This window comes from Lepisosteus platostomus, chromosome 11 (assembly GCF_059453375.1).
Source record: "Lepisosteus platostomus isolate fLepPlt1 chromosome 11, fLepPlt1.hap1, whole genome shotgun sequence".
Taxonomy (NCBI): Eukaryota; Metazoa; Chordata; class Actinopteri; order Semionotiformes; family Lepisosteidae; genus Lepisosteus; species Lepisosteus platostomus.
Window position 1 is genome coordinate 25,282,539 of NC_142621.1, and position 13,049 is coordinate 25,295,587.

General features: G+C 40.3%; 2 protein-coding genes across 2 annotated transcripts in view; both read right to left on the minus strand.

Annotated features, from left to right (window-relative positions):
- LOC148652219 (acyl-CoA-binding domain-containing protein 6-like) overlaps positions 1-13,049 on the minus strand; it is a 61,826-nt gene that overhangs the window by 19,782 nt on the left and 28,995 nt on the right. The gene's annotated exons all lie outside the window — the stretch shown is intronic.
- Positions 239-5,291, minus strand: LOC148652222 (uncharacterized). Its single transcript, XM_088598931.1, has 4 exons — positions 2,822-5,291; positions 1,781-2,212; positions 1,413-1,479; positions 239-433 (listed from the first exon to the last, which is right to left on the minus strand). Exons 1-4 carry the CDS (start codon positions 5,225-5,227, stop codon positions 342-344), a joined length of 2,997 nt encoding a protein of 998 aa, XP_088455057.1. The 5' UTR covers positions 5,228-5,291; the 3' UTR covers positions 239-341.

A 13,049-nucleotide genomic window follows, 5' to 3' on the forward strand; every position in this document is an offset into this window, starting at 1 on the left:
CTAGGTCAGTAGCTTTGAGGATTTTGAATGCTTACAGTAAATCAGGTCTTGCTATAACTATGAATAGAATAATGAAGGCTAAGAATGTCTTATTTTTTTAATGGTGTAGTACACCAATAAGATATTTACAGACAACAATAAAACTAACATACCATTTTGTGATTTAGTTGAAAAGTGTCTGGTCATGGATGTGGTAGTGTGCTCACCTATTTGAATAACACAACTTTATACAAAAACATGAATGCAATTATTTTTATTTCAGAAACAGTAGTTCCCATCATTAAAACTCCTTTTTTGATTCCCCTCCATGTTAAACATGTTTGATGGTGGCAGATGGATTATTACAGAAAGGCTCTGGATAAAGCAGTCGACATCTTCGACAGCAAAGATGGTTTTTTTGGCATCTTCCTGGAGTTTGGAATTCCAGGGATCCCTGGAAACACAGAGTGGTTTGACATGTCACTGTTCAAGTTTCTTTATTCCATGGCAGCAGGTCAGATAGACTTTGGATACAGTTCTACCCAGAGGCATCTTAACGTCAGGTTTATTCAATAAGAAGCTATTTGATTAAAGGTGTGTGATAATTTGGCTATTAGACAACTGTTTTTCAGTCATTTCAATCACATTCATAACTATTATTCCTGTCATCTTCTATTGGACTATTCACCCCTGATCTGTACTATTACCTGTCCCTTAACCAGTTCAATACACAAATTTCCCTAAATGCCTATTGCCTTTAATTTAAGAAGAACATTACCAAAAGCATCTTTAAAATCTAATCATATCATTTTGTACGTTCTGTGTGTTTAGTGCTGTGACTTGTTTGAAGAATTTTAACAAGTTGGTAAAGGAAGAATGACCTTTTCTAAAACCATATTGACTACTGCTAGGGTCTTATTTTCATATGAGCGATCCTGTTGTTTAGTTCTAAAGTGGTTTTCATAACTTTACTTGTAAAAGAAGATGTATTAGCTTATATCTTGTCATATAAGTCACATTTAGTCATATTTACTAAACCGAGAGATACTGTAGAAGGGAATGAGGGAGGGCACTGAAAATGGAGAAAATAGAGTACCGTTGAAGAGGACTGCCAAAGATTGATGCACTGGACAATGAACTATTTAGAAGAAGAGAGATCAGGGAAGAGTAGAGGTGCACAGTTAACCACTTGATCAGAGTGGAGTTTGGAGTTCTGCCTCACCATTCCTATGGAGGTAGCAGTGTCAATAAAAAGTGACGTTTGCAGAAGTTTAAGGCCAATTTGTATAAAAATCAGTTTGTTTTTTAAAGGATTCTAAATTTAGATGAATTCCCCCATTCTACATAAATTCCATCCAATGTCTAATTCTGAACCACACTTGTCACTAATGTGCTACACAAAATAAAATCACAGTCACAAACTAAATACTCACCATCTGGAGTGTTCTGAGGCTTGTTCCTACTGAATCTGTCCAAACTAAAAACTTCTTTTTTGAAGAACTACAGTATGAGCACACAAAGAAAACAATTTAGGAATATTTCTTCCACAGGTATTATACTTGAACTGTTACGTACTGTATTGATCTTGATAAATTTGTAGTCATTATTCACACAGAACATTCAGCATTGGCCACCATAGCAGTTGCTATTCTTGTTTATTGCAATTAATAGGAATGTCTTCTAGAATGTTATTTGATGTACAAATGAGCATTCTATTCAAATAATTTCTGTAGTGTTAATATTAAAAATACAATAATGCCCAAATTAATTAATAATTTAAGTTTGGGTATCTAATCCATACCTTGTGTTTTTGAGGCTCGGTGTACTCATCAGGCACTTTAAATGGTCCAAAGCTTTCACAGCTCCCGCGTCCACTGGATGTTCCCTGGGCTCTTAAGTTTTCCAAAGATGGATTTGTTTCATTCTGAATTCTGACGTCTTTTGACCTATTACCCATGATCTTATGCTTTAGCATGGAGCCAAACTTTTTCAAAGGATGTTTCTTGACTTTCTGGCTCACATTCACATCTTCATCCGGCGTATTAACTGCAAAGGGGATGTTGCTGTGCGAGAGAAGCCCTTTGCTCTCAGATGTTTTGGTCAGTTGCACTGGGGTCATGTAATGTTTTGCTATGTCAATGCGCAGACCACTCTTGCTTTGGGCTGGACTGAGATTTTTGTCCTTATTAAGGCTGGGATTGTACACATACCAAGATGAGTGTCCGGGCAACTCCTGTCACAAAAAAAAACAAAAAGTTACAGTTCAGTGATTGTTGTTTCGTTTTTAAAAGTAAATCAAAACAAGTAACACTTCTCTTACGGAAAAGAAGATAAGGATTATGGGGTGTGTATATGTTTTTAGCACTGACGTTAACACTAGAATAAAGGCAGACAATGAAATATAAAATAAGAAATCAATGTGAATGTTTACAATTGCATGTATAGAAAATAATGCATCTCAATTTTTTTTATGATGCAGATATCAGTTTGGAAATGTAGACAATACTGTGAGCAAGTCTCTCCATAGTAGCATTAACTCACCTGATTGCTCTTGTACTAATTGAGTGATAAAGCTGACATCCACAGACAGGTGAGTTTAGTACGTATGCTATGAACTGACAATAGGGATATTTCTGAGATGTTATACAGTATTAGGGAAAACAAATCTGGATTTGTAGTTTTATTGTAAAGGAAAATGCACAACAAAACTATCATCATATTTACAAAATAAGAGTTCCATTTTCCAGTACTTTCTACACAAATGTCTGTTAATTAGGTACAGAACAGGTCCATCCTACTTTGATAAGAGACATTTTTACAGGTTTGGAACTGTTGGTCATACCTCATCAACCACATCATGCGAAGACGACTCCAGAAGTCGTGTTTTCATACAGTCTGGCCTCGAGGAGCTCTTCATAGTTTTCTTAACTGTCTTCCCTGAAGCCTTACACTGCTGTACTCCTTCTACATCCTGGACTCCTTGAGCTAAATAATCTCCAGGCTTCTCTGGGGTCTCAGAAGCAGAACAACCTTTTTTCTTATTAGAACAAGGTGTCACACCAACAGCTTCTCCTATGGAACGTGATGAGCAGGGCTTATCCATAGTGTCTTCTGGCTGGAATCTGTTTTCAAACCCACTTGGAACTGTTGGAGAAAAGCCCTTTGGAGACTTTTTCATAGAAGACTGTAGTTTTTTACTTCTGACTGTAGTTACGTTTGTGTCCACAATTTTGTCCTGTGTGGACTTACTGGTTTTCTGAGAAATGAGAGATTGTGAAGATGGAATTGAACACCCGCTTCGTAAACCATAATTTGCAATAGTTTCTTTAGCCACACAACAGGCCATTTCCTTGATCATTTCTGGATTCTGTGAGGCAATTCCTACTTGTAATACTTTCTTGCTGCCAATGGATTCCATCAGTTTGCTGTAAACAGAGCTAACGGTTTTCTTGATGGCTTGCTGTAATGGAAGATGTTCTTCAGCCTTTGGTTCACTGATGGTTAGAGTGGAAACCTTTGTCAATTCCTTCAGCGCATCTTTGGTGAGTTTCAGTGCCAGGTCCCTGACCTGAGACTCGGACAGCTCTTCCAGTTCCCCAGAATAATTTTCTGGGTTGGGGAATCCAGGGCGAATTTTCAAAAGCAGTTTTGCCATGATATTTTTCACTGCATCTGTTTGACACATAACAGGTGAAGGTTCTAACTGGTCCATTTTGGTGCACATGAGCTGCTCAGTGCTCAGGGTTTCCATATCAATGGCAGCTTGAGGAGCATCTGAAGACTCGATATCTGAATGTTGGAACTTCATAATTTCTCTCACAAGAGAATCAACTATCTTTTGGGCCAGGGCCTCACTCTTGGCTGCTACTGCTTGTTGTAAGTTGTCTTTGGAACCAGCACTCTGCAGCAGTTCTCTGTAAATACAGCTGGCCACTTGTTTGACAGAAACCAGCTCACATTGGATATTGCTTCCCATTGTTGGATTACATTCTGAGGTATCTGGGGCTGTAAATAGTTTCTTCAGCACATTGTCAATAATGCCCACAGCAAATTCACTGAGCTCCCAACAAGATAAACTATCCATAATCTGTTCTTGTTTCTTCTCCCTCTTTGGAGAAATAGGATGAATTCTTAAGAGCAGTTTAGTTACAATTTTTTTCACAATATCTGAATATGGTAGGGGAATATCAGAAAGTGGTTGAATATCAGAAGCGGGCTCTGGAGGTGACATTCCCTTTTCTTGGCAACCAAGGTTAAAGGTGTCATTTTCACTGCTGTTCACATCATTAGTGGCTTCGTTTGTAATGAAGGAAGGAGAAGGACCTAAGGCTGAAGACTCAGCTGTTGAAAAGAAAAGCTTTGAGAGCTCTTTAACCAAAGATACAATAATGGCATTGGACACTTCCTGATTTTTGGACATTATTGCATCGTATAATGCAATAAGGGAGCCACTTTCTTGCAGCAAGTCATTGTACACTTTTTCAATCATTTGGTCTGCATCCGAAGGCTGAATAAAGATGCATCTGTCATGGTCAGGTGTGCCTATAGTAATTCCTGGAACAGCTGATAACTGCATGATCACAGATTCAGTAATACTTATAACCATTTCACTCAGGGTTTGCAGAGGTCTTTTCAAATCTTCAGCACTGGACTCAGGGCAGGAACAGTTAAGCTGAATTTTCTTTAGCAGATTATCTGTGACTCCATGTACTATTTCAGAAGAAACAAGGGAAACTTCAGAAGACTGTGCTATGGGTGTTGCCTCTTTGTTGTGCTCACTACCGATTCTAATATCACTCATCAGCTCATCAACCTTCACATCATGCGAAGAGGACTCCAGAGGTTGTGTTTTCATACAGTCTGGGCTTGAGGAGCTCTTCTTAGTCTTCTTAACTGTCTTCCCTGATGCCTTACACTGCTGTACTCCTTCTAGACCCTGGACTCTTTGAACCAGATAATCTCCAGGCTTCTCTGGGGTCTCAGAAGCTAAGCAATCTTTTTTCTTATTAGAACAAGGTGTCACACCAACAGCTTCTCCTAGGGAACGTGATGAGCAGGGCTTATCCATAGTGTCTTCTGGCTGGAAACTGTTTTCAAATCCACTTGGAACTGTTGGAGAAAAGCCTTTTGGAGACTTTGTCATAGGAGACTGCAGTTTTTTACTTCTGACTGTTCGACCAATAACAGGTGAAGGTTCTAACTGGTCCATTTTGGTGCACATGAGCTGCTCAGTGCTCCGGGTTTCCATATCAATGGCAGCTTGAGGAGTACTGGACTCAGGGCTGGAACAGTTTAGCTGAATTTTCTTTAGCAGATTATCTGTGACTCCTTGTACTATTTCAGAAGAAACAAGAGAAACTTCAGAAGACTGAGCACTGGGTGTTGCCTTTTTGTTGTGCTCACTAGCGATTCTAATATCACTCATCAGCTCATCAACCTTCACATCATGCGACGAGGACTCCAGAAGTTGTGTTTTCATACAGTCTGGGCTTGAGGAGCTCTTCTTAGTCTTCTTTACTGTCTTCCCTGAAGCCTTACAATGCTGTACTCCTTCTAGACCCTGGACTCTTTGAACCAGATAATCTCCAGGCTTCTCAGGGGTCTCAGAAGCTAAGCAATCTTTTCTCTTATTAGAACAAGGTGTCACACCAACAGCTTCTCCTAGGGAACGTGATGAGCAGGGCTTATCCATAGTGTCTTCTGGCTGGAAACTGTTTTCAAACCCACTTGGAACTGTTGGAGAAAAGCCTTTTGGAGACTTTGTCATAGGAGACTGCAGTTTTTTACTTCTGACTGTTCGACCAATAACAGGTGAAGGTTCTAACTGGTCCATTTTGGTGCACATGAGCTGCTCAGTGCTCCGGGTTTCCATATCAATGGCAGCTTGAGGAGTACTGGACTCAGGGCTGGAACAGTTTAGCTGAATTTTCTTTAGCAGATTATCTGTGACTCCATGTACTATTTCAGAAGAAACAAGGGAAACTTCAGAAGACTGAGCTCTGGGTGTTGCCTCTTTGTTGTGCTCACTACCGATTCTAATATAACTCATCAGCTCATCAACCTTCAAATCATGCGTAGAGGACTCCAGAGGTTGTGTTTTCATACAGTCTGGGCTTGAAGAGCTCTTCTTAGTCTTCTTAAATGTCTTCCCTGAAGCCTTACAATGCTGTACTCCTTCTAGACCCTGGACTCTTTGAACCAGATAATCTCCAGGCTTCTCTGGGGTCTCAGAAGCTAAGCAATCTTTTTTCTTATTAGAACAAGGTGTCACACCAACAGCTTCTCCTAGGGAACGTGATGAGCAGGGCTTATCCATAGTGTCTTCTGGCTGGAAACTGTTTTCAAACCAACTTGGAACTGTTGGAGAAAAGCCTTTTGGAGACTTTGTCATAGGAGACTGCAGATTTTTACTTCTGACTGTTTGACCAATAACAGGTGAAGGTTCTAACTGGTCCATTTTGGTGCACATGAGCTGCTCAGTGCTCCGGGATTCCATATCAATGGCAGCTTGAGGAGTACTGGACTCAGGGCTGGAACAGTTTAGCTGAATTTTCTTTAGCAGATTATCTGTGACTCCATGTACTATTTCAGAAGAAACAAGGGAAACTTCAGAAGACTGAACTCTGGGTGTTGCCTCTTTGTTGTGCTCACTAGCGATTCTAATATAACTCATCAGCTCATCAACCTTCACATCATGCGTAGAGGACTCCAGAGGTTGTGTTTTCATACAGTCTGGGCTTGAGGAGCTCTTCTTAGTCTTCTTAAATGTCTTCCCTGAAGCCTTACAATGCTGTACTCCTTCTAGACCCTGGACTCTTTGAACCAGATAATCTCCAGGCTTCTCTGGGGTCTCAGAAGCTAAGCAATCTTTTTTCTTATTAGAACAAGGTGTCACACCAACAGCTTCTCCTAGGGAACGTGATGAGCAGGGCTTATCCATAGTGTCTTCTGGCTGGAAACTGCTTTCAAACCCACTTGGAACTGTTGGAGAAAAGCCTTTTGGAGACTTTGTCATAGGAGACTGCAGTTTTTTATTTCTGACTGTTCGACCAATAACAGGTGAAGGTTCTAACTGGTCCATTTTGGTGCACATGAGCTGCCCAGTGCTCCGGGTTTCCATATCAATGGCAGCTTGAGGAGTACTGGACTCAGTGCTGGAACAGTTTAGCTGAATTTTCTTTAGCAGATTATCTGTGACTCCATGTACTATTTCAGAAGAAACAAGAGAAACTTCAGAAGACTGAGCACTGGGTGTTGCCTCTTTGTTGTGCTCACTAGCGATTCTAATATCACTCATCAGTTCATCAACCTTCACATCATGCGAAGAGGACTCCAGAGGTTGTGTTTTCATACAGTCTGGGCTTGAGGAGCTCTTCTTAGTCTTCTTAACTGTCTTCCCTGAAGCCTTACACTGCTGTACTCCTTCTAGACCCTGGACTCTTTGAACCAGATAATCTCCAGGTTTCTCTGGGGTCTCAGAAGCTAAGCAATCTTTTTTCTTATTAGAACACTGAATTTTCTTAAGCAGATTATCTGTGACTCCATGTACTATTTCAGAAGAAACAAGAGAAATTTCAGAAGACTGAGCACTGGGTGTTGCCTTTTTGTTGTGCTCACTAGTTATTTTAATATCACCCATCACCCTATCAATGATCTCACTTGCTTCTCTGCTAATACTGGTCTCTGGTGAAAGGGATGAACATTGGGAAGCTGAATGTGTCAGCTTGGAAATGTTGGTCACCATAGAACTGATTATGGTTTTGACCACTGTCTCATTTCTGGTGGCTACAGCTTTCTGTAGAACCTGTTGGGATCCAGTTTGGCACAGCAAATCATTGTGAACAGAGCTGGCAACCTGCTGAATCTTGTGTGGTTCATGAAACACATCATTATCCTGTTTCACAACTGTTATCTCCTGGTTTTTGGACAAGTCCTGCAACACACTGTCAAAGAGGTCCACAGCTATCTGACTCAGCAAAGACACAGACATCTTCCCTGGGATTTCTGTAGAAGTTTCCTCTTTTATCAAAGTAGGGTATATCTGCAATAGCAGCTGTGTTATGATGTTTTCCACAGTCTCAGTACACACTAAAGTCATATTAAGTGATTCTGTTGATTTAGCCATAGAAATTTCCTGGAGCCCAACTGAGGAAACCGGTTCAATATTCAACATTTCTACAGGGACACTGAGTGGTTTGATTTCAGAATTGTTTTCAAGGTGGGAGTCTCTTTTCAGTTCCTCAGAAGAACTCTTCTCAATTTCTGATGTCACCCTGGCTGCTGGTATATTACCTATGTTAACAAAGAGCTTTTCATTTAATGATAGTGAAGCAAAATATCAGAAAGCATGAAACAAAAACTAAATTATATTGAGAAGTAACGAATGACAGGCATCACAAATTATTTGAGTATAAAGCTTCATGTTCCTGTAAAACTATTACATCTTGGAGCTCAGATAACTACAAACAAAGAAGCAGCCATATTCACAGATACGTTATATATGGCTTCTGAATATATGGCTATATTCACTCATTCTCTCATTCATAGTCATGGCCTACACAATATTGGTCTAAATACGTCAAAAACTTTTAAAAGATACAACAGATAGAAAATCAAGGTACTGTATATTTATATACAGTCACTACAGTTTTTAACTTGTACTTCATAGCAACTAAAATGTTAATACACTTTTAAATGATTTGATTTGATTTCCTTCTTACCTTGATTTTCACTCTCTTCAGGCTCCATTGATAAATCACATGCAGCAGACAAAACATCCATGACAGACTTTACAAGCAAGCTGGAAAGCTGATTAATTGCATCATGGTACATCTGTGAACTGGGCACTGATGGTTCAGTACTTTTCTGTGGTCTGTGATCCTTGACAGTCAGAGACACTTTCTCTGAAATCCTTTGGGAAGACTTCAATTCCGTATTTGTATCACAGTCTTGAAAAAGTGAAACATCCTTCTCATTTGTGTCAAACGTTGGAGAATCGGGAAAACTGAGGCACTGCTTCAACAGCCTTTTCACTGATTTCTCAGTAAATGAATACAACAACTGCACAGAAAGCTCCGGGGACTTTGGATGGGATAAATCCTGAACTACTAGGGGGCTCTTTAAAATTGGATCTGAATTAGATTTGTGAGCTGTGCCCAATTGTACTGCAATTCCCGATTTCAAAATTAAATGGAAAACATTTTTGACAAGTTCTTCTGAAAATACACGCAGAGATCCACTCGAGACAAGTTGTTCCACTTTCCTTTCAATAGGACTCATTGTAGGACTCTCTGTGGAGGTCCTGACTTGGTCCTTAGGCTCGTCTGAAACCCTTGTCTGCAGTGGGGGGAGATTGTGCTTTGCTGTGGCTCCTGGTACTTGAGATGCCCAGGACGCCTCTTCAGCTGAAAGCTTTTCAATGTTCAAATTAACATTATTGGAGTGGGTTTGAAATGCTATATTCTCAGTGACGAGACCAGCAGCACACTCCGATTTCTTTTGGCTTGCTCTAGACTTGCTTTTTGTATCTGAGGCCACCGTTACATCAAGTTTGCCCATAATAATGTCAACAATACCCATGGCAACAATTTCAATGTCAGACACTGCACACTCTGCACGGGCTATGTGTTCTGCTGAGAAGTCAAGCTTTGGTGAAATGAGAGGGCTTGGCTGGTCTCCTTCCTCAACATTGTCAACTGTTGTTTTCTCTGAGCCTTTCTTTTGTTCTGCAGCATTTAAGCTGTTTTGAGCTGTAAATGAATCATCTATCACATTGCTTCTGCAAGGAAGTTCCATGAACTCTTGTTCACCTAGTCCCATGTCATTTGCAGTAGAGGGTTTCTTCCAAACACGGGACCGGGGAACTCGATTGCTTTTACATGTCAATTCATTTTCTTGTTCTGCTGTAGGTGTAGGTTGATCCTGAAGCTTTGATGAAGCATCAGTCAAGGGTCTATAGGGAGTGTCCCGAGTCATGACTTCTGTGTCATCTGTATAAGAATCAATCACCATCCCAGGCACATTTATGGGTGGGAAACGTTGAACAGAATATTCTCTACGGTTACTTTTAGTGTATTCTTTATGGACAGTGTCTTCTGCACTAGACATCCTGTCTTTCCCATATTGTTCACCAGAGAGGTGCATTGTTTCATAATCTGGCTTTAAAACCACATCTGAAACTTTAAGATTTTCAAATGTAGATAAAACAGAATCCACCAGTTCACTTGCTTGAAGGGTTTCTTCTGAGGGTTTTGCTCTTGCTCCTGAGCAACATCCTTTGTCATCACCCCTATTTATTTCACTCCTGATTGTTTGCAATATCTGACTGCAAACATCCTTGGCACAGATGATTAAATTTGCCTGATTTTCCTGAGTAGTCCTGCTTTGCCTTGAGAAATCAACGTTCATTAACACACCTAAAGGTTCTGAATCTTCACTAAGATGCTTACGGGGTGCCGAGTTTGTTACTGACATGCTTTTCTTAGTCAAGTGTGGTTCACTAAAGCTCAGGTGTGAAACCTGGACTGAAGGAGGAAACATCTCAAGTGAATCTGCTGATCTCTGCTCTTTAGCAGATAAAACTTTCCTTGCTTTGAACAAAGACAGGCTCTTCTGATTCCAAAAGTGTTTCAGTTTGTTCTTCACAGTTTTGAAGAGTTCCTCAGTCATTGTCCTAAGGTGCTCAGCTCTTCTAGTATCAGTTTTAATTTCTGATGTTCCTGGTAACAGGGCTGTATCAGAACTTTCTAATTTATCTTTGTAGTCTGTTGAGAAAGAAATCTTCTCAAAGCATGTAGCGTAATGTAGTTTTTCTAAAACATCAACAACAATATCTGAAGCCAGTTCAGTGGTTTGCACATGAGAAGAAGAGTCTGAGGACATTGCTTCTTGAGCATGTTTTGTTGCATCCGGTGTTTTACATACATCATCAGCTGTACTGTTTGGTTGCTCTGGGAGATGGGCAAGTCCAGAAGATATAAATTTTGCAGCTGCTTTTTCAATAATTTCACTTATTATCCTTGTTGCTGTACGATGGAATACAGAGCTGGAGGTCCTCGGCATCTTCTCTGATCCTTCACCTTCTCCATCTGATATGATGCTCTCTCCAGAAGAGGAAACACTCAAATTGTCCTCAACCAAGTTCATGTCCATTTGCCCAATTTGCTGTTTTGAAGAAATGTTCTCAGATGACACCACCTTTGGAGGATATCTACAAATCTCCATTGTAATTTGATTAGGGACTTGTCCTGTTGCCTTATCAATATCAGATAATATGATTTCTTCAACAGGAGATATCTGGGATTTTGATTGATCTTGAATACTCTCCTCTCTTATAAATGTAGAAGAATCTCTCTCCCAGTCTTTAGGATATGGTGAAGGGCTTTTAATGGTGTCTAAAATATATTGCTCTTCAAGGTACTCCAAAACTGAAGTAACAACCTCTCTAGCCAGAAGGCTTTCATCTGAAGCCTTCTTTGCCACTGTTGTGCAATAAATCTCCTGGTCTAACTCTTTTTTCATTGCTTCACAAATGGCTCCAGCAGTTTCTACTGTATAGGTGCACAAATCTGAAATATCTGACACAGAATCAGAAAACACTGAAGTTTTTGATGAAGAGCTGACGCTTGAGCTCTTTGCATTGATTTGAGCAGGAGAACTGGAACTAGATACATCTTCTTTAGTCTGGGTGAGTAAAGATTTGAGCTTTCCAAATATAGTCCTTACGATGCCTTTTGCAACTGAACTAAAGTCAAAAGTACGATCAATGGATCCTCTTTCTGTGCTGCCTCTAGAAGTTTGAGGAGCAGCAGCAACATTTTTATTGGATTCTTGCAGATATTTATTTGTTTCAATACAATTCAGTGCAAACAAAACATTTTCAAAAACAGAATTTACAATGTCCTTGGCAATAACAGTGACCCTATTGTTGGGAATCTGAGATTTTGGACTTCTTTTTTCCAAAATGGAGATTTCTGCAGCTTCTGGGAGCAATAATGACTCTTTTGAGTTACTCTCATGTAAATTGTTACCCACAGGGGTGAAATCCCACTTTGTTTTTTCAATGATCTGAGATACTATCTGCTCAGCAATTTCAATGATTTTGGCTTTAGAGATCCCAAAAGCAATATCACTGTTTGCTCTTTTCATTCCCACACTTGATTCCGAGGAGTGAGACTTTAATTTGAAAGATGGGGGGCTACTGCCATTTGTTCTTTTCTTAGTCACTTTTGCCTCATCTCTCTCATTCTGCAGGGCATCAGGACTCTGAAGAAGGTAGTTCTTCTCCACAGATAAGCTGGAGGAGGGTGAAATCGTTTCTAAATTTTTCAGAATTGCTGACACAAAGTCACTCATTGATTGGTTATCGCCTGAATATGTTTCTTTCACGTCACTCATCTTATTTTCAGTATTTGCTTTGCAGAATTCACTCTTGACTTCTTGTAAGACAGTACTGATTATTTCTGTTGCCGTGACAGCTAACTCCGCCTCATCATATTGTTCTGAGTGGAGTCTCTGGGATTGTCCTAAGGCATGTAGGCCACCACCATGGCCACCCAGGAGTCTACAGGTTGACCCTGACTCAACAGCGCTTGTGAAAAAAGGCTGGAGTCTTCCAGAGACAACTTGTATAATCTCACTGGCAACCTCTGAGGCTACAGATTCTGTCTGTGCTTCTAGATTAACACGCACAGTCTTAGGGGTGGGAATTCTTTGCTTATTTTCTGACAAGGCAGAGATGACAAGTCCAAGAACTCCATCCACAAGTTCAGTGGCAAGGTTATTCGATCTGCAGCGGGTAATCAAGACACCTAACGCACAACACTGGGGTTCCATCAGCTGAGCAGGAAGCTGTGCTTCAATGAGGGCTCTGCTAAGGACATCCTGTACTATACGTTCTGCTTTTGTAATTATACTTGACTTAGTGATTCCAAAAAGGTCCTTCAAAGGTTCTGAGAGGGGCTTTCCAGCATCTTCTCCTCCATCAGCAACCACAATCTCCTTCGAGGGTGTTCTGGATTTTAAGCAGGGTGTATTTTTCCCTGTTTCTTCTCCTGAACTACCCGAGGACG